This window comes from Ranitomeya imitator, chromosome 1, assembly GCF_032444005.1.
Source record: "Ranitomeya imitator isolate aRanImi1 chromosome 1, aRanImi1.pri, whole genome shotgun sequence".
Taxonomy (NCBI): domain Eukaryota; kingdom Metazoa; phylum Chordata; class Amphibia; order Anura; family Dendrobatidae; genus Ranitomeya; species Ranitomeya imitator.
The window spans coordinates 640,968,341-640,988,624 of NC_091282.1; the positions used below are offsets into that span (position 1 = coordinate 640,968,341).

The following is a 20,284-nucleotide window of genomic DNA, read 5'->3' on the forward strand; positions in this document are numbered from 1 at the left end:
ATTTTTTTTGTAACCCAATTCTGACTTGTACTTCTCAACAACTTTGTCCCCGACTTGTTTGGAGATCTCCTTGGTCTTCATGATGTTGTTTGGAGATCTCCTTGGTCTTCATGATGTTGTTTGGAGATCTTGGTGTTCATGGTGTTGTTTGGAGATCTCCTTGGGTTTCATGGTGTTGTCTGGAGATCTCCTTGGTCTTCATGGTGTTTGGTTGGTGGTGACTTTTGTTAATGGTGTTACAGTCTCTGTGGCCTTTCAGAAAAGGTAAAGTGTATATACTGACAGACATGTGACACTTAGATTGTACACAGGGGACGTTCTGTCACTAAGCATGGGACTTATGAAGGGAATTGCATTCATCAGCAATTTTTAGAGGCTTCATTGCAAAAGGGGTGAATACATATGCACATGCCATTTTTTAGTAATTTATGACTATAAGTTTCTTACTTCACCAATTTAGACTATTTAGTGCAGATACATCATACACAAATAAGATTACACAAATATTTAAAATACAGGTTGTAATGTAACAAAATAGGTAAAAAGCCAAAGGGGCTGAATACTTTCTCAAGCCACTGTTCCTTTATGATCATATATGAGAGACCTTGATTCAGGAGGTGGTGGAATGCATTTCCATTGTACATAGCCTCGTGTTTGGTATTCTTCAGAGCTCATCACATCATAGTGGCCCTAGATGTGTTAATATTCTGTAAAATGTTTTACAAGTGTAGAACTCTTTTACAATGCTATAGCCGAAAATTAATGCCTAATTGAAAGAGTTTATATACCATTCCCAAGGTAGGTTCAGTGCCCATGTAGAATGGTGTGGTTCTAGCTTACGTTGGCCCCACCCTCGTCCCCATTAGTAGTGTGAACCTGTGGAGAGCTAAATCATCACCTATAGGTGGTGGTATACTGATCCAAGGTTCATAATGAATGGGTCATGATGAAAAAAATAACAGCAGAAACGGAAAATACTACGGTATATAAATATCGCACGCAGTCAAATCAATAGGCCACTAGATGGCAGAATAATACATGCACTGTTTAGCAGACTTGGGAGAGACTATTCGACTGCGTAGAAGAGATTTAATTCCTTTCATTTTTTTGTCTTTGAGATTGTCTTTTGGTGCAATTCAATAAGAATTTTACTTTACCGTATCCTAACAAAAAATAATCGCCATTCAACATAATAAAGTGATCTTTCCCTAAAAAAAAAATAGCTAACAACTAAGCTTTTATTTTTATTTTTTGTCATCCGTCCTATCCAGACTCCTGATTTCACTACTTATCAGCTTTCTGTTCTCTTGTCAGTGCAAATTAGCTGTTCAGGACTCCAAGGAAGCTGGGTGACATACGTCATGGAGCTACAATGATGACCAAATTAGTTGTCTTCATGCGTTTTTAAAAGTAAGAATATTTTACAACTTGATGGAAGATGATAACTGAAGGAACCACTCTTGATTTTAGTAGATATTTGGCTTTAAGTTTTGCAAAAAAGCTAAAGATCTCAAGAGAAAATGTGAGGTATTAGATAAGTCACTATGTAATTAGGATAGGAAGCGTCATGAATGAAAATTTGACGACTTGTGTTCACATGGAAGGAAATAGCTTTCTAAGGTATTTGGGAGAATGTATATGTTATAGTCGGAAGTGTTTGTGTATATGACAGTGTCATGGAGCAGAACTTCCTCTGAAGGGTTAATCACAGCCTTATAATGGGACACTCCCCTCCCCAGCCAGATGCAATGTATGAATAGCTTTGGGTCTGCTCCTCCAGAGCCATTCTCTCACTCACTGAGTATTCAGCATCACACTCCCACAGGCTGGTAGAAAAGTATTCTTGAAGAAGACTTAGAGCATATCGATGAGCAGAATGGAAACTTATCCGACATCTATATCTGTTGACGAAGAGTCTGCACAAATGTGGAGCCTCAACAAACGTCTTGAAGCTTATCTCTCCCGTGTCAAAGCCCTAGAAGAAGAGAATAATCTCCTCAGGGCGGAGATCCATCATCTCAAGAACACCAGGTCTGATAAATCCTTTATAAGAAAGTACCATGATGAAATTATGACATTGAGGGACGCCTTAGATGATGGACACCGGGAGATGGTCCAGATGGAAACAGACAGAGACTCCATCTATCAAGAGATAGAATATGTGAAGGAACTGTGCCTCCAAGAGAAGCAAGCCCAAGAAGATGTAAAGAGAGAACTGTCTGAGAGCAAGAGACTGCTGGAAGAGGAGAAAAGAGCCCAAATATGGTTGAAAGAAAGACTTTTTCAACTGGAGCAAGAGATGGAAGACATCTTCAATGCTCATGAAGAAGAGAAGGTTCTGATGGAAAAGGAGATTTCCAGTTACTCTCAAAGACTGGAGAACTTCAAAATTGCCCCCATAAACTTCAAACCAGTCAATGTGGAAGACTATGCAAATCAGCTGTCACAGATATGGCAGGGAGCTGTTGAGGAGTACAAGAATAAAGTGTCAACTCTGGAGTCAAATTTGTCCCAGGCCAAAGAAAACTTGAAGAAGGTGGTGGATGAGAACAAACAAAGTCAACTGCAACTGCAGAATCTAGATGGAGATTTGGAGAGTCTTAAGAACCGGAAGGAGATGCTGGAAGAACTTCTGACCAAGCAGTGGCTGGAACAAGAAGACGAAGAAGGTAGACTGCAGGTGTGTATCCAATCCCTAACCATGTACATGTAATTATTCACTTACCCCAATTTACAAATTAAATAATAAGTCAAAAGCATGTATTACATTTCTTTGAAGGTTCTCAGAGTTGAAAATATGTGATAGAAAGTCGCAATTATAGGGGCAGGGATAATATAATAATTAATAATAATAATTTTTATTTATATAGCGCCAACATATTCCGCAGCGCTTTACAAATTATAGAGGGGACTTGTACAGACAATAGACATTACAGCATAACAGAAATACAGTTCAAAACAGATACCAGGAGGAGTGAGGGCCCTGCTCGCAAGCTTACAAACTATGGGGAAAAGGGGAGACACGCGAGGTGGATGTTTTGGGATCATTGTTTATACTTGCTCACTTTGATGGCTTCAGTTCACTTAGGTTGGCTACTGACAATTATTGTTTGCTAATTTGGGGGAAGAATGTGAAGCTGTAATATGGTCGATTTAATAAAAGGTAAAAAGAAAACACATATCCTACTTCTGGCAGTCATGGAGAGGTAGGCTTCATCTGCTTCCGGGCATCAATTCTTCAGATCTGAATGCCATCCTTCTCCATACAAAGACCAAGTAATACCACCATCCAGTGGCTAAGTAGTTCCACCGTAATTCACCACTGTGCCTTTTACATGGTTTATGATCAGTAAAACCACTCATGAGCTCTTGTTCTGGCAATCATCATCCCATGTAAAAGGTTCTTACAAGGGTCATTATAAGAGTGATAAGAAGCCAATTGGGTCAGGAAGTTGATAGATTGCTTGGCAGTGTCTGGTATTGGACTGGGCTGACAACTCTCGAGTAATCTCTGGCAGGAGCTTAATGATGATCTATATATAGATCTATCTATGTATCCAAGCAGGGCCGGACTGGGACTCAAATTCAGCCCTGGCATTTGAAGGTACACAGGCCCACTTGTTGCATGGTGACTGTATAATATCTTTGTACACTTGTAGGTTACAAGAAGTGAGGGGAGTGTAACACGACTATATAACATATAATCACAGCTGTATCCAGCATTACAGCTCAGTCCTATTTATTGCTTTTAGTTTCAGTACCAAGAAAAGCTGCTACCTCACCTACATAACTGGATCTCGTAGATAATGAAGGGATTGAGACGACCAAAGGCTATGGAACCTCATTCTGATGCTCCATAAACTTTGCCTACAGCTACTTTTGGTTCCGCTGCGCAGCACGAGACCCGGTGACTCTGACGAGCGGTGACATCAGTAACGTCACAGCTCTTCAGATATTCCGGGTCTTGCGCTGAGCTCGGCAACTGTGAAGAGCGATATTGTTACTACCGTCACCGCTCTTCAGAGTCGCTGGATCTCGCCAGGTCTGAGCTAGTAGTGGGGGTGTCTGATAGACACCTCTCCATGATTTATACCAGGGATTGATAGCAGCTGACATTACGCAGCTGACATCAACCCTAAAAATCATTACACATACCAGAATTAAATGCTCTGGCGGCTGAGAAAAGCAACAGCGTTAGCACTATTCCCAGGCGCCAACTACAACTGTCATCATCCTTGCCTGGTCTCCCTGCGAAGCATTTCTGCTGTATTTACATGCGCTGATCTCAGGCCACTAAACGAGTGTGATCGACAATACTGAAGTCGTTCGCTTGTTTCCCGGCCTCTTTACACCAACTGAGAAAGAATGAAGGGAACAGAATAATCACAATTAGATCAATCTGTCCCCATACAGTATCATGCTATCAGCAGCACATCTACAGTTTACACCGGCGATGTGCTGCTGAGAACAAGGATTTCTGTTCCCACATAAACAATCCAATCACTCGATGAATAGGCAGCATTTTGCTTGTTTAGTATAATACACTGAATGAAGTCTACACGTCGGGTTCAGACAAGGTCCCGTGCACCTGCGGCTGGAAGTGGTGAGCTGGCTAGGGCTTTTATGCCCGAATCATGTTTTCTATTTAGTATAATACACCCCAAAGTCCTCCATATATTATAATGTGCACCTCAGTCCTCCATATAGTATAATACACACCTCACTCCTCCATATAGTATCATACACTCCTCAGTCCTCCATATAGTATAATACACTCCTCAATCCTCCATATATTATCATACACTCCTCTGTCCTCCATATAGTATCATACACTCCTCAGTCCTCCATATAGTATAATACACTCCCCATAGTCCTCCATATAGTATAATGCACTCCTCATAGTCCTCCATATATTAAAATACACTCCTCAGTCCTCCATATAGAATAATGTACTGCCACAGTCCTCCATATAATATAATACACTCCTCAGTCCTCCAAATAGTATAAATCATTCCTCATAGTGCCCCATATAGTATAATGCACCATCATAGTCATCCACATAGTACAATTCACTTCCCATAGTATAATGCACCCCATAGTTCTTCATATAGTATAATGTATTCCCCATAGTGCTCGATACAGTATAATGCAGCCCACATATAGTATAATGATGTCACCCCAGAGTATAATGCCGCCACCCCACAGAATATATTGTAGCCCCCTGAGTATAATGTAACCCCCAGAGAATATAATGCAGCCCCCTCATATAGTATAATGCAGCCCCTGCATATATAATATATGATAGCCCCCTCATAGAGCATAATGCAGCCCCCAAAGAATACAATGTAGCCCCTCCATAGAATATAATACAACACCCCATAGAATGTAATACAGCCCCCCATAGAATATAATGTAGCTCCCATAGAATGTAACACAGCCCCTCATAGAATGTAATGCAGCACCGCCCCCATAGAATGTAATGCAGCACAGCCCCCATAGAATGTAATGCAGCACAGCCCCCATAGAATGTAATGCAGCACAGCCCCCATAGAATGTAATGCAGCCAGCCCCCCATAGAATGTAATGCAGCCAGCCCCCCATAGAATGTAATGCAGCACAGCCCCCATAGAATGTAATGTAGCCAGCCCCCCATAGAATGTAATGCAGCACAGCCCCCATAGAATGTAATGCAGCACAGCCCCCATAGAAGGTAATGCAGCCAGCCCCCCATACAATGTAATGCAGCCAGCCCCCCATAGAATGTAATGCAGCACAGCCCCCATAGAATGTAATACATCACAGCCCCCATAGAATGTAATAAATCCCCCCACATAGAATGTAATACACAGCCCGGTCGACACAAAGCAGGTGCGCGATGATATGATGTCATCGCGCACCCGCAGTGTCAGAGGCAGAGCGGGGAATGATGGGAGAGGGAGCGACAGCGGACGCTCTCTCCTCCATCATTGCATTCAACTGTACCGGCGTCATAGATGCTGGTATAGTTGAATGCGGTGGCGCTGGCCGGGGGGGTGAGTTGGCGCTGGGGGGGTGGGGAGGAGTCGGCGCTGGCAAGCGGCCCACGACTGCCACCAGCCCTTCTGGCATTTGCCAGAAATGCCTGATGGCTAGTCCGGCCCTGTATCCAAGCTATGTTAAATATTTTAGTCCCACTTTCCATGAAGAAAAATATCGGCTTATACTTCCTGAATGCTTAATAAACTTCCCTCATACATTGAACTCATAAATAAAAATGCATTTCACACACACCTTCTCCCTACAGAATGTTGTAAAGATCTGGAGCCAGATCAATGCAATATAACCAATAATGGACAAAATTACAGTATCCTGCGCCATGGGTTATGACATCAACCAAAAAACATAGCTAAAGTAGTCAACAGAGGTAAAAGCTTCAGGCTGGGTTTCACCACCAGGTAGGCATCATACAATGGATGTGTGCCACAGAAAGCATGAGCACTGCTTAGTTACCCAACCACTTACCCAATGTCTATTTGACATAAGGTAAGGTTATCCTGTTGAGGTATCCTCAACTTGGTCACATATGTCTGGACAGGAGCATGTCTCATGCTGCTGTGCGTCTCTCTCCATTTACTTCTATAGGAGTCCTGAAAAATTGCTGTGTCCTCAGCAATTTTCAAGACTCTTGAAGAAAAATTGAGAGGGTCCTACCGTTATAAAGCCATATTATTGAGATAGGTGTATATCCTAGAGCTGAGACCTTCATCCATCCATTTATCTAAACTACATTGAATACGTAATAATAGTCCAGATGGGAATACCATTTAAAAAACACTGCTGCTGTTTTCCATAACCATACAGATACATAGATTATGCCTGGTATTGCAACTCGGCCCAGTGAAGTGAATTGGGCTGAGCTGAAATACATCACACCCCTATTTGGCCTAGCACATGCCTTAATTTAACAGTTCTGGCAAATTTGGGACTATTAGCAACTATGCCGCGTACAACCCACAACCTACGGAAAGGTGTGATGGTGTTTTTTGAAGAAAGCTCCAACGTTTGCTTGCACTTTTGGCTCAGTAGTTTCTGTACTGTCTCTTGGTGTTAACCTGATTGTGTGTTGTTATTGTTTACGATGTGCCAATGAATCTGTGGTTGGCACAAGTTATGAAGAATGTGGCATTATGAATATGCAGGTTTCTCTTCAAATATCTCTATGATCAACTCTCACCATTTGATTACCGTATGTTATTCCAATAGCCCCAAATCTGCATTTTATCTGTGAAAACAAAAACATGCAGGAAATCTCCACCCAGAAATGTGAATGTCAACCTATTTAACAAACTAGTGGTCACTAAACTGAGGGACTCCATTTAGTGACCACATTAAAGAAATCTTTAAAATAAGGTGGTCCTGGTGGTAGATGGCTAGAACACAGGGCAAGACTTATGTTGTGCCCTTTATCCCATGACACTGAGGCTTCCTAGGCCTACAGATGGAGTCTGGTGGAGCAGGGAGCCATGGGTTCTCTGCTCTTCTACTGGATTCTACTGTATCAGCATCATGTTGATGCCAATACAATTTGCCAGAGGTCTGGGGCACCTGACCACAAATTTGGGGCATGTGTATTTCTCCGGATCTTTGGCTTTAGCAATGTCTCTTCTTAGAGGAGCAAACATTTCAAAAAATGTTCCGGAGTTTTTAATCATTTTAAACCTGATTTTTTTTTTTTTTTAATTATTAGAAGTAGACAACCCTTTTATTTACCCAACAGTACTTTTTTTTTTCATTTTAAATTTTGCACCCGTAAGAATTTTGCGCCCAGGGCAGCAGCTCCTGTACACTACTGATAGAAACTACTGAGAAATAGGATATTATAAATGTCCCTATACACAACTAAGTTTTTGGTTGAGTAGAAAACCACTTTAAGTGTGTTTTCTAGAGCTGTATAAATAAAACTTATTGAAGACAGTTCAGTATGAGCCTGCCATTTTTAACACACAGTGGGGCAAATTTCAGAAAGTGTCTGAGATAAAGTGTCTTTGTCGCCCATTTAAACCAATCACAACTCAGTTTTAATTTGTGCAAAATAAAGCTGTATTGTGAATGTGATTAGTTGCGATGGGCAACATACAGTTTGAAAATTGTCCGCCAGTATCTGAGTTCTGATGCCAACTCAATTGTTAGACCACAACTGCCAGCACAGATGAGAAACGTGTATATACATATTACCTTAATACTCTAATTTCTTAAAAATCAGCTTTATTTATACACTTTTGGTAAATTCTTTTAAAATTTTTTTATTATTATTTATGTCAATCTAGGATTATAACAGCTTTGGTTGCAGCTTACTGTCCAAACACAATTCTGTAATCTTCTACAGCTCTGGCATCTGATACTGCAAAGTCACGGAACACATGGCGGCTCTTAGCTCAGTTATGTATGAAAGAACCCATGCTTTCCACATGCTTTCTAGGAAAAAAAATGCTGTAATCAAAAGTTAAGTTCAAACTCCACGCCTTGATGAACGGATGTTTTGAGGATGAGAATATTAAATCATAAAAATTCCCTTATAGATCACTACTGAAGGACCCAATTATTTATGCCACACTAATAAAGTGTTTATGAGTAGAATTTGTTGCCTAACATGCTCATTCCCTCTGTAACTCCTTGGGCTCCTTACCTGTGTAACTCCTTTGGCTGACCCGCTCGATAACTTGTTGGGCTCCTTCTCTCTGTACTCCTTGGGCTCCTTCCCTCCGTAACAGCTTGGGCCCATTCCCTCTGTAACTCCTTTGGCTCATTCTCTCTGTAATTCTTTGGGCTCCTTCTCCCTGTAACTCCTAAGGCTCCTTCCCTCTGTAACTGCTTGGACTCATTCTTTCTGGAACTCCTTCGACTCATTCTGTCTGCAACTCCTTGGGCTCCTTCCCTCTGTAACTCCTTGTGCTCCTTCCCTCTGTAACTCCTTGTGCTCCTTCCCTCTGTAACTGCTTGGGCTCATTGCCTCTCTAACTCCTTCTGAAAAATATTTAGAATTGAGAGTCCTCAGTGGTTGATACCTTTTAATGGCTTTTAAATGGCTTTTAAATGGCTTTAATGTACCGCATTACCAAGATATATTTCTTTCCTGTATCAAAATGGAGGATACCAGAATGTACCGCATCTTTATGGAACTAAAACCACTTCTGAAGAAACGTGCACAAATGGACAGCAACATTTTTTTCCTATCTAAATGCAAAAAGGAGAATCTAATTCCCAAATTAGCCATTAAAAGGTATCAACCACTGAGGACTCTCAATTCTAAATATTTTTCTATCTACTGGCTAACACGGTACCAAGATATATTTCTTTCCTGTAACTCCTTCTGCTCATTCTGTCTGTAACTCTGTCCTCTCATTCCTTTTATAACTAGGGCTCCTTCTCTCTATAACTGCTTGGGCTCATTCACTCTCTGACTCCTTGGGCTCCTTCCCTCTGTAACTCTTTCGGCTCCATCCTTCTGTAACTCCATTGTCTGTTTAAGTTGGTTGGCATACTTGCCGACTTTTACGGTTAGCCATTTAAAAGGTCCTTTTGCACCCTTTTCTCGTACCCACTAAGCCCTATTTTGGACCCCTGAAGTTGTAATTACATCACAAGCCTCCACTCAAATTATGGAGCATTCCAGAATCATGTGCAAGAAGCTTTCCAGAAGCTCTGGATTCCCAAAAATTTCATGAAGCTTTGGCACCAACAAGTAAGATTTGGTATCTCTAGTTCAGAAAGTCTTCAATTTTTCTACATGTTCCAATAGAGCTGGCATGACGTTATGGTTAATGTTTAGCACACTGGTTCAGCTTTGATTTGAGGCATACCAAGGTTCCATTTTGAGAATTTCTGGGCTAAGAGTTTGGCCCTTCACCATCATCATCCCAAATTAGACCTAAAATAAGGACCAAAACATCAAGAGTTGTAAGATATTTTCTAATACTTTTACAAAGTACTCTCTTCTGGGAAAATAGGGTGACAACTCTACTGGCCAACTTTTAGGGATGCCCTTGTCAGAGGAGATTACAGGGGTTGTCCAGTTTTGGGATGAAAGTCTGAATTCACTTTCATGCCAAGCCTGTTAATAAAATAACACAGTATACCCACAGTAGTTTTAAAATGATTTTCCTACCCCTTTAATTAGGAGATATATAGATTAATAGAATAAAAAAATATATATATTGTAAACCACCAGGGTGCGCTGTGCCAGATTGTAGAGGAACCACTACATAAATAATGCAAAAAGCAAAGCAATACCACACGGACCCAAAACCAGAAAATATATACAAGGCACGGGAATATTAAAATATGGCTTTATTAAAGGAAATGCCAAATGTTACATAATCAAAATTATATTTAAAAACAAACACTTCCGCATGACAACAGGATAATATTGCTGTAAATATTCACCAGCTCTCTAACCTCCAATTCACCAGGATACAAATACTAAGGCCGTACAAGAACTATATATTGCACAAAGACGGAGGGGGAAGGGGGTTAAAAAAAGTAAAAAATAAGGAAAAATTAAAGAAAAAATGGGAAGAAAGTATATATATAATTAAATAATGTGCAAATTCTGCTTCAATTAAAGTGAAAAAGTGCTGTGCAAAATCAATACTATTCAGCACATATGCAGGGCACACGAAAAGTGTAAAAACTTATATTTTACTTATATTTTATAAGTTTTTACACTTTTCGTGTGCCCTGCATATGTGCTGAATAGTATTGATTTTGCACAGCACTTTTTCACTTTAATTGAAGCAGAATTTGCACATTATTTAATTATATATATACTTTCTTCCCATTTTTTCTTTAATTTTTCCTTATTTTTTACTTTTTTTAACCCCCTTTCCCCTCCGTCTTTGTGCAATATATAGTTCTTGTACGGCCTTAGTATTTGTATCCTGGTGAATTGGAGGTTAGAGAGCTGGTGAATATTTACAGCAATATAATCCTGTTGTCATGCGGAAGTGTTTGTTTTTAAATATAATTTTGATTATGTAACATTTGGCATTTCCTTTAATAAAGCCATATTTTAATATTCCCGTGCCTTGTATATATTTTCTGGTTTTGGGTCCGTGTGGTATTGCTTTGCTTTTTGCATGCCAAGCCTGGACAACCCCTTTAAAGTATGCCACTGAAAATGTGTTCACTATGGCCAAGTACCCTTTCCCCCCCACTACACTTCTTCCACAACCCCTGAATGTGCATTTTGACTCTATATCCCCATCTGATGATGGAATGGCCCAGTATCCGGCACAAGAAACATTTCAGTGCTTTGCTTTCCTGGATATTTTGGGAGTCTTTGTTAGCACCTGGGGGATTTTCCAACTCGTCTGAGTCCCAGAGGTCTCATATTTTTCTAGGTCCTCCTAGACATTCCAGGAATGTTGGCAACTATGCCATTATAATACTGTGCCCACTAGTTCAGCCTTGATATAGCAACACCTGAAAAGCTCAGAGGGTGAAAAACATGGATAGGAGTTTGTACTTTTGCCAACAGCATTATGGTCCATAAGTAGGATTAAATTCCAGATCAAAATATCAGATGGTGTAAGAACTTTGGTCATAATTTTACAAACTGCCTGCTTTGGAGAAACTATGGTGACAACCCTAATTACCAATTTTTAGGGATGTCCTTGTGGATCATGTCACCGAAAATGCTTTACATGTGACCAACTCCCTTTTTAGGACCATGCCCTTAGTAATCAAATGGATGATATAGTGCCCAAGTATCAAACCCCAGAAAACGTCCTAAAGCTTTGACTTCCTAGAGGGTTCGTAAATCTTTGCTGGGTCATGGGAGATTTTCAAACTTCTTTGGGAATTTGGGAGCTCTCCTCTTTTTTGTGAGCCTCTGGGACTTCCCAGCAAAGTTGGCAAGTATGGTGCTAACTAATGTGGTAGCTACTCAAGATATGTGGTAGCTACCAGATCTAGATCGAATGATAGAGTTTTGGAAAACTCTGCCTTCTTGGAGGTTTTGGAAGTCTTCACTGGCACCTTTGAAATTTTTCAAAAACCCTGGGAGTTCGGGATGTCTCCTCTTTTTACGCGAGCTACTGGGACGTTCCAGCAGATTTAGCAAGTATGGTCCCAACTAATGTGGTGGCTATGATTATGGATACCACTCCAAGACTGATTAACTTTTAATTTTAGAGGGAAAATGGTCTTTGCTTTTTGTGAACTGTTTCTTTAAACATGTAATACCACTACTGTCTTGCCCGTGTATCATGCAGCACTATGATGACTCTAACATCTTCCATATGTTACAGTGAGAGCAGATGTGTCTGGGAAAGGAAGCCGGAATTGTCCAGGGAGCTGAGTCATTTGCTCAGAAAATGACATGGATGGTCCTGGCCCCTTTTCCATCTCTTTAATGGATATGTATTTGAGGAATCTTTGAATTCTCCCAAGGGAATGTCTGCTACTGTCCTGGCCTATAGAGATGTACAGATAGGGTTACTTTGGAAGTATGCCAAGGAATATTTCGTCCACTGACCTATTATTAAAAAAACAACTATACCATATTTTCTGTTCCTCTGCATAAGAACCAACTTTACATTTTTTGGCATCCAATTTGTGTATGGGGCCTATGGATGTGTCATGAGCCCTGCATAGTCAAAATGAGATTTCAGCATAGTCTAATATGCATGGGGCTGATAAATAAACTTACAGGCTGGCAGATATGGGTTAAACAAATTAGGTGGATGGGTGGATGGATGAATGGAAGGATAAAGTTAATTGGTGCATCTTGCAGCCCAAATTCTTATGCCAATGTAACACCTCACCCTATGAGCTTGCAATCAAATGACAGTACACATAACATGACTCAGGTCTATTTATTACCAGTCCGCTGTTATGTACTAATGTCATCCGGTAGTGAAAGGAAGCAGATGTCTCATTGTGCTGAGTTTTATATATATGGCATATGGCTCGCCCTTTTAGGGCTCTTAAGTTAATTTAGGCCACTTAACCTTATTCCATGGTCATGTTGGGAGATCTTCCTGATCCCTAAGGGCCAGAGGATGAATACAGAGTCCTCTGAAAAAGAACCCTGTGATTTGATGGGTCCTCGATGTTATCTATCACATAAATGTCCTAATTAAGAGAAATCAGTACGTTCATCTGCAAGGCAACCCTCAACAAACCCCATTCTCTGCTTAGCTGAGAAGGGTAAAATGCATGATCAAATGATCGGGGGGCTCTTAAAGGGACTTTCCCTATAAACATTAAAAGCATATTGATGGGACAGTAATATCAGATGTGTGGCGGTTTGACTATTCCTAATTCTAACGATTTACGTGTCGACTACTCATGGAAAAGACCTTTAAGACCTGAGTAACTTGGTGACTACTGAAATATAGTGCCCAATACTGATGGACCTTCCTAATCCTCCCCACCCGACCCTTCCTTAGTCAAAGATGGACACCTACATTGTAGTACAGTATATATTATAGAAACTATTAGATAGATCAGAGAAATATTTCCAATGCTAATTGTGAAGATAATTTTCTTTTCCACCGCTACCAGCTTCCGAAAGGGGCACTAGCAATATGGAACAGGTTTGTCGGAATTGGACAATCCCTTTAAGATGTGTAGTTGGGATACATATTTAAGGTAATTGTTTAACTTGAGGTCAATAAAATACTGTATTGGCTTCATTTAATTTGCATTCATATCATTTGAGGAGTATTGCCACCCATAACTTAAAGGTAAGTTAAAGTGTTCCTACCTTAGTTACCAACTTACCCAGTCAAAGAGGATTTCCGACGTTATCATCAATTTTTATTTGGCGTTAATGCCGCTGTTCTTCTGAATCCGGCAATGTTTTTCTTTTGCTCTTGCGCCTCTCCGTTCCTGAGATATGGCCCCACTTCCCTGCATATAAATTTAGTCTTTTTAGCTATCTGGGCGTGATCGTCAAGAAGAAGTTCACAGAGAAGAGTTTTAGACCTTGCCCCCTTAACTAATATGACTAAATTTATATACTGAAAAGATGAGGCCATATCTCAGGAATGGAGAGGTGCAGGGACAAAAGAAAAATATCGCTGGATTCAGCAGAACAACGGCTTTTACACCAGGTTAAAAATGACATTATTATGTTAAAAGACAGATCCCTTTTAAGGCAACATATGGAAGCAGTCATTCTGTCTATAACATTCAGGATTCATTAATAATATCATTATGTTTCAGCTTGAAATCGAAACTCTTGAGAAGAAGAAACAAGACCTGAGAATTCAGATTGCTCAAGTGCTGGAAGACAGACAACAGCTAATGCACCTTAAAATGTCTCTGAGTCTGGAGGTAGCCACATACAGGTAACGAACTTTTTGCTGTCGTATATAGATATTAAACAGTTAAACAACATCTTATAAGACAGGAATGATTAATGTCATGTTGGCAGTCTGTACTGGCAGGACAGGAGCCCGGTGAACTGCCTCCTTCCTGCTAGCATCCCCACAACCTCTCCTGATTTGCATGACATAATATGACGTTGTGTTGCTCCTCAAACCATAAGCGACACTTGTGATTCTAGTAGGTAAGAGGCGGTTTGCGGGGTTCCCTTCCGGACCAAAACCACGGTCCCGCAGATCCATTAGTTCATCTCTAATTTTAAAAAAGTCCTATATAAATTCATATCTCAACTATCCAATAATGAAAATAATAAAATTAAATTTATGATCGCTGATATAACCCCACAAAAGCAGAGGACCCAAGATCCTCTGCCTGTATGGAGCAATAGTGAGTATGTGCAATTACCACTCCTATTGGCAGTCAATGGAGCAGTCACACAGAGGACTTTGGGATTCTTTTTCTCTGGAAAAATGGGGACCAAGTAGTCGGACCCCCAACAATCATAAATCCTAAACTAAATCCTCAACTCGAAGTCTGGATATCACGATTGACGTTGGGACTATGGACGCTAACCAGGTCCCTAAAACTAGGCGTGCCCTAGTCTTTTCCTGGCCCCTGGATTACTCCTAAAGTTGGAGATGTTGGATTTTCGTGCCTTGCTATGTTCCTCTAGCAACCCCTACCTGTTACCTCCCCCGCCCAGGGTAGTGGGAAGTTCAAGTGTATGGGAAAACAAGGGAAGACGGACATGAATAAGCAAAAATACCAACCATACAAAATACACCCACACCAAACAACAGAGTGGGACACAAGGGAGATTAAGGAAGGAGAAACCAAATAGGAGAGGATGAGGATGTGCACACAGTCAAAACTCCAAGCAACAATCTACTGAACAATCTCCAAACATCTACATCAACCACAATCAACACCTCCACCTCCAGATGTAGGCAGTAAAAACTAACACTGGCAATCCCTGAGTGCCAGAGGCAAGCATGTATAGCAGAGGAGAGTGCAAACACTAAACAGCTGAGAAAATCCAAGCAGGAAAGCTCCAAGAGCTTCAACTGAACATATTAACCCTTGCACTACTGGCAAGGAAAAAACATGCACAGTTTAATACGATGTTGAAGCTCTTCTAACCAGTGCAGAAGTACATGATCTCAAGTGCTGCAGTCTTCTGGCTCCTCTCTTTCGCGGTATCCCCATGACACTGGATGAAAAAATTCAGCAAATAGAGTGAGACACACTGTAATGATGGAGCTCCCTTTTAAGTGAAATCTATCAGAATAGATGCGCTTTGTGCAACTAACCTTGGCATTGTATACTGTTGTGGGTACTATCTTATTAGGTAAATCTACTTCTTTTCCATTTATAAGCCACATCTTCCACTCCTTATTGGCTCCTGAACTCACATCCACTCTGTAAAAACAACTGAGCTCCATCTTTCTCGCGATAAGACGGACTTCCAGCACAGTGAGGTGTCAGGTTACACCTCCCATCATACTCTGTGAAGGAAGGAGGAGTTAGATTGAGGAACAGTTTTGGAAAAAAGCAAATGGAGACACAGAAATTGTGCTGAGCTTTCAACCATGCCTTTTATGTCACCAGAGCTGGATTCACAACTACACTGCTCATTACAGCTGAATAATTTCCTCCATTTTGCTTCTGATTCTCTTTGTGCGCTAGTTAAAGAATCAAGTGCAGGAATCTACCTGGTGTGCATTATATGTAAGAGATCACTGCAGTCTCCTTTCAATAGTTCAAACTCAATTGCAAATACAGTAAGAGACAACTTAACAAAAAAGTCTTTCTAGGATTCTCTATTTGAAGGCACATATGATTCGTCTATGTAAAACACTCACAAGTCAGTCTGAAACCCTGTCCAAAAATTCCCCCAAATACTCCTTTTCATGTACAATATCTTCTAGATTTTAGCCAATGTATACGTCGCTCTTTTTTCTTCATCTTTCCATTTTATCCATGGGAATTTGGTCTCGTCAATGAACTTCTACTTAAAGTTTCCCCCACACTTATTTTTTTTCTCTTTTCTCGCTCTTACAGATGGTATTAAACAAAAGGGAGTAGCTCATTAGCATCATAATGCTGACCACAGGGACTGCAGCTAAAAAAAAAATCACTCTGGAGACATTCCATTATGTCATTGAGCTACTTGTGTAACACAATATGAATTAGCTATAAAGTAAGAGCGAAAGGGATAAGGAGGCTCTCAAGAGCCAGCGTGTGTGATCTCAGGCAGGCTCAAAATCTTTTTTTCTTCTCTTTTTGTAAATTATTGAAATGGTTTGAAACTACATAAAAAATATCATAGTTCAATTTCACTTACCTTTATGGGTTTATTCAAAATATAAAATATATACATAAAAAAATAAAAAATGAGGGTATGATATGAATACTTTACAATAACTTTTAAATATGGTGCTAAATTCCCTAAATTGAAATATTGAAATTCACAATCTGTTTTGTCATACTTTTTTATCTTTTTATTTTTGTTTTATCAATTTTTACTGGTCAACATGAAAATAATATTTTTCCTTGAAGACAGGTCCCTTTTCCAATCAAGGGGCTCCACACCTCTTTCACACCTACTGAATGTGCATTTGAATGCCACCAACAGCTACCAAACCCTGTTTCCCATGAGGTTTGGTGGCAATTTGTCAACACTCAATCCAGGAGCCTGGAAGGTCTCCCCTTGTTTTGAGAGCCTCCCAGATGTTCCTGGGGAGTATAGGATTTGTAGACCCTAAGAATCATATTGGAGTTGTAGAGGTAACATCTGGCATTCTGCTGCTTGAAGGTAGCTTTGGAGCTATATAAGTTGACTCCAGCAGGCTCGGACTGGCCCATAGGGTAACAGGGGAATCCCCCCGGTGGGCCCCTGTGCAGATCTGGGCCTCCAATCCCACTGCATGAGCAGTACTTGGCATGATTCAATAGATTCTGTACAGAAAAAGCAACATTTCATCATTCATTAATCAAACTACCCAGTTTATTATTATATAGTGATATAGGTAAATTTGTGAACGAGAGTAGTGTAATATTTGTATGCAGGTGGGAATCCAAAGTCAGTGTCACAGGTGGGCCCTTGGCACCCCAGTCCGACACTGGACTCCAGTATTATATTCAAATCAATGGGGGTGATGTGCAGTACTCGGCCACTATCAGTAGGCAGAGCTGTCCGTCATTGAGCATTTCTGTCACCGAAATCAGTTGTTCGGCAGGGATGCCGGGTGTCGCACCCTCACCAATCAGACATTGATTACCTATCCTAAGGATAAGCCATCGATGTTAAAATAGTGGACAACTTTAAGTCAAACTTTGCATACATGAATAGTACACGCAAATAAATAGGAGACTTTCTAATATATGTTATTGGAGAAATCTCCTTCTTCACTTATAAGTCACTTCTGACTCTCCTCATTGGCTCCTAAACTCACCATCCACTCGAGGCAGATTGCTAGCACAGTGAGGTGTCAGGCTACATCTCCTATTATACTCTAAGGAGTAGGAAGGAGGAATGAGGAACAGAGTGAGAAAACATGCAGAAGGAGAAACAGAAAGATTATACTGAGCTTTCTAACAAGTCTTTTATGTGACCCTAGTGCTGGATTCACAACTACACTGCTCAGTACTGCTCCATAATGTCCTTCATGATGCTGATATTTCTGTGTGATAACTAAAGAATGAATAGTAGGAATACCTTTTTGTGCTGAGCTGTGCATGGCAAACATCATAGGAGCTAGTCTCCACATGCCAGCTCACAGTCAATTGCAAATTAGTGAGATCCTGCAGAGGAGAAAAAGTGTGAAAATACAGAATCCAAATAACACAGCGGAGAAAAATAACGTTATTTCTCATGTACAAACGACAGCTTATACTGAAATGTTACTTGAAAGAATGATTACCCTTTAATTCAGAAAATTTGTTCATGCTTAACTGAGCTGAACATTCATGTGTATGGGGGAGTCGAGAGAAAGAATTGATGGCTAAATAAGAACTTGGCTGTCAGCATTCGTATGTATGTGGTCAGCGTAAATCAGTTTCCTATGAAGCTTTTGTAACCAGTGCAAGGCTTATACTGTATTCCGTCATCTCCCGTTGTGTAGGTAGTTGTAGAGCCATACTCACTGGGTCAAGTAGTTTAATGTCCATGTAATTGGCATTCAGTGGTTTTATGATGCAGGCCCCAATGTTTAGTGGTTTTGATCTTATTCCTTTATGGTTAGTAGTGTATTTGACAATCAATAATTTTGACTTCAGTTCTTACTTTTTTTTTTACCTTAGTTGCAGATGTTCTGTGGCTTCAGTAGCAAACTATCATATTAAGCAGTTTTGTAATTTTGGTTCTTTTTTTCCCCAAAAGTTGCTTCCTTCTATGACGTTATGCTCCAAAGTAGTTACCCCTTGTAATAAAGATGTTACTATTCTCTCAAACCAATTGAGCGAATACCACAGAACTTGTCCAGGAGTGTGGATGTGTTTTTATTGGTCAGAATCAGAATAGAAAATGCTAATTCATACATAGAAGTTTTGTGGTATACGCCCAGTTGGTTGAAAGGAATGTTTGTATCTTTATTACAAGGGGTCATAACTTTGGAATGGAAAGTCAAAGAATAAAAAGAAAAACTGTTCCGGAATCAGTGGAGCGGAGCTATTGTAAGAGGTACCCAGTTTAAGTTTAAGAAAATCTAGGAAAAGATGACTTTGGATATGACAAATGTCCCAAAGGGAACAACCCTATAATAGTTGTGTTGACTCAAATCCACGTCGTTCGGTGGTTTTCGAAACATAGTTCTTGATGATCAATCAGTATTTTTTGCCGTTTTTAGTTGTTTTCTCATTCAATCCCTGGTGTCTATTGGATTTTTGTTACCAGTTTCCGGGATGTAGTGGTTTTTGGTGACCTGAGTCTAGTGCTTCATGGACTTTTGTTCCATCGGTTTAGGCAATTCCTCAACTCAACTGCGCAGAGACACATCACTTAATCATTACTGTTAAATATATTAAATCCTTGTCAAAAACGTACTGACATTTTTTTCCTATTTCCTTGCAGATCCCTTCTAGAAGCAGAAAGTACAAGATTATATTCTCCCGGTATGGATTACAAAATGTCTTCATCCATCAGTGGTAAGTTTCTCACGTTTGAGGTTACAATAAATGGGAATTTACAGTCATTGCAAAAGGTTTAATTCATGGCAGTCTGTGCATTTTAACATCATCCCTAAAATAATTGCTCTGGTCCATAAGAATAAAGTTTTCACACAAGATAGTCAAACAGTTTCCTTGAAACTTTAATTGGGCATGTAATGTCATTCCATATATATCATCGCCACCTCAGATAGATATTTTCACAGCCCGCTAATTAATATGCAGTTGTATGTAGCACCATCTATCCCTAAATCTTACTCAGATGACATATTACAACAGAACCCGCACATGTCACATGCAGAATTTGCTGCAGATCTTGTTGCAGATTTGGTGCAGATTTTACCCTTTCCAATTGCAAAGTCTTAAGCCATGTGCACATAATGCATTTGCAATGTTTTTTTTTTACCACGACTTTGAAAATGCAGTATTTATACCCAGTTCCTGAATAAAGTTGAGGCAAAATAAATGCATCAGGCAACGCTTTGTGTGAACACGGCTTTAAGGATTTCATGCAGATTTTACTAAACTGAAATCCATGCTTATTCATCTGTTTTTATTTACGTAGAAATAACAACAAAATAATGTCAGACCAGTGGGTTTAATCTGTTGATTTCAGGATTCCCATTGAAATGGGGATTGAAATTGAAATCCCCATTGAAATGCACAACAAAAAGTGCATTTATGCCACTAAAATTGACAGACTGCGGTGTTAAATAACTTAACCAGAGCCAATATCTGCACAGATTCT

General features: G+C 40.1%; 1 protein-coding gene across 1 annotated transcript in view; it reads left to right on the forward strand.

The window, feature by feature from the left end:
- Nucleotides 1-1,747: 1,747 nt before the first annotated feature.
- The window catches only part of NES (nestin), a 31,654-nt gene continuing 13,117 nt past the window's right edge, over nucleotides 1,748-20,284 (forward strand). The window contains exons 1-3 of the mRNA XM_069727665.1: nucleotides 1,748-2,680; nucleotides 14,209-14,333; nucleotides 19,442-19,515. Coding sequence (XP_069583766.1) covers nucleotides 1,868-2,680; nucleotides 14,209-14,333; nucleotides 19,442-19,515 — 1,012 coding nt within the window. The 5' untranslated portion in view covers nucleotides 1,748-1,867. The remainder of the gene's footprint in view (nucleotides 2,681-14,208; nucleotides 14,334-19,441; nucleotides 19,516-20,284) is intronic.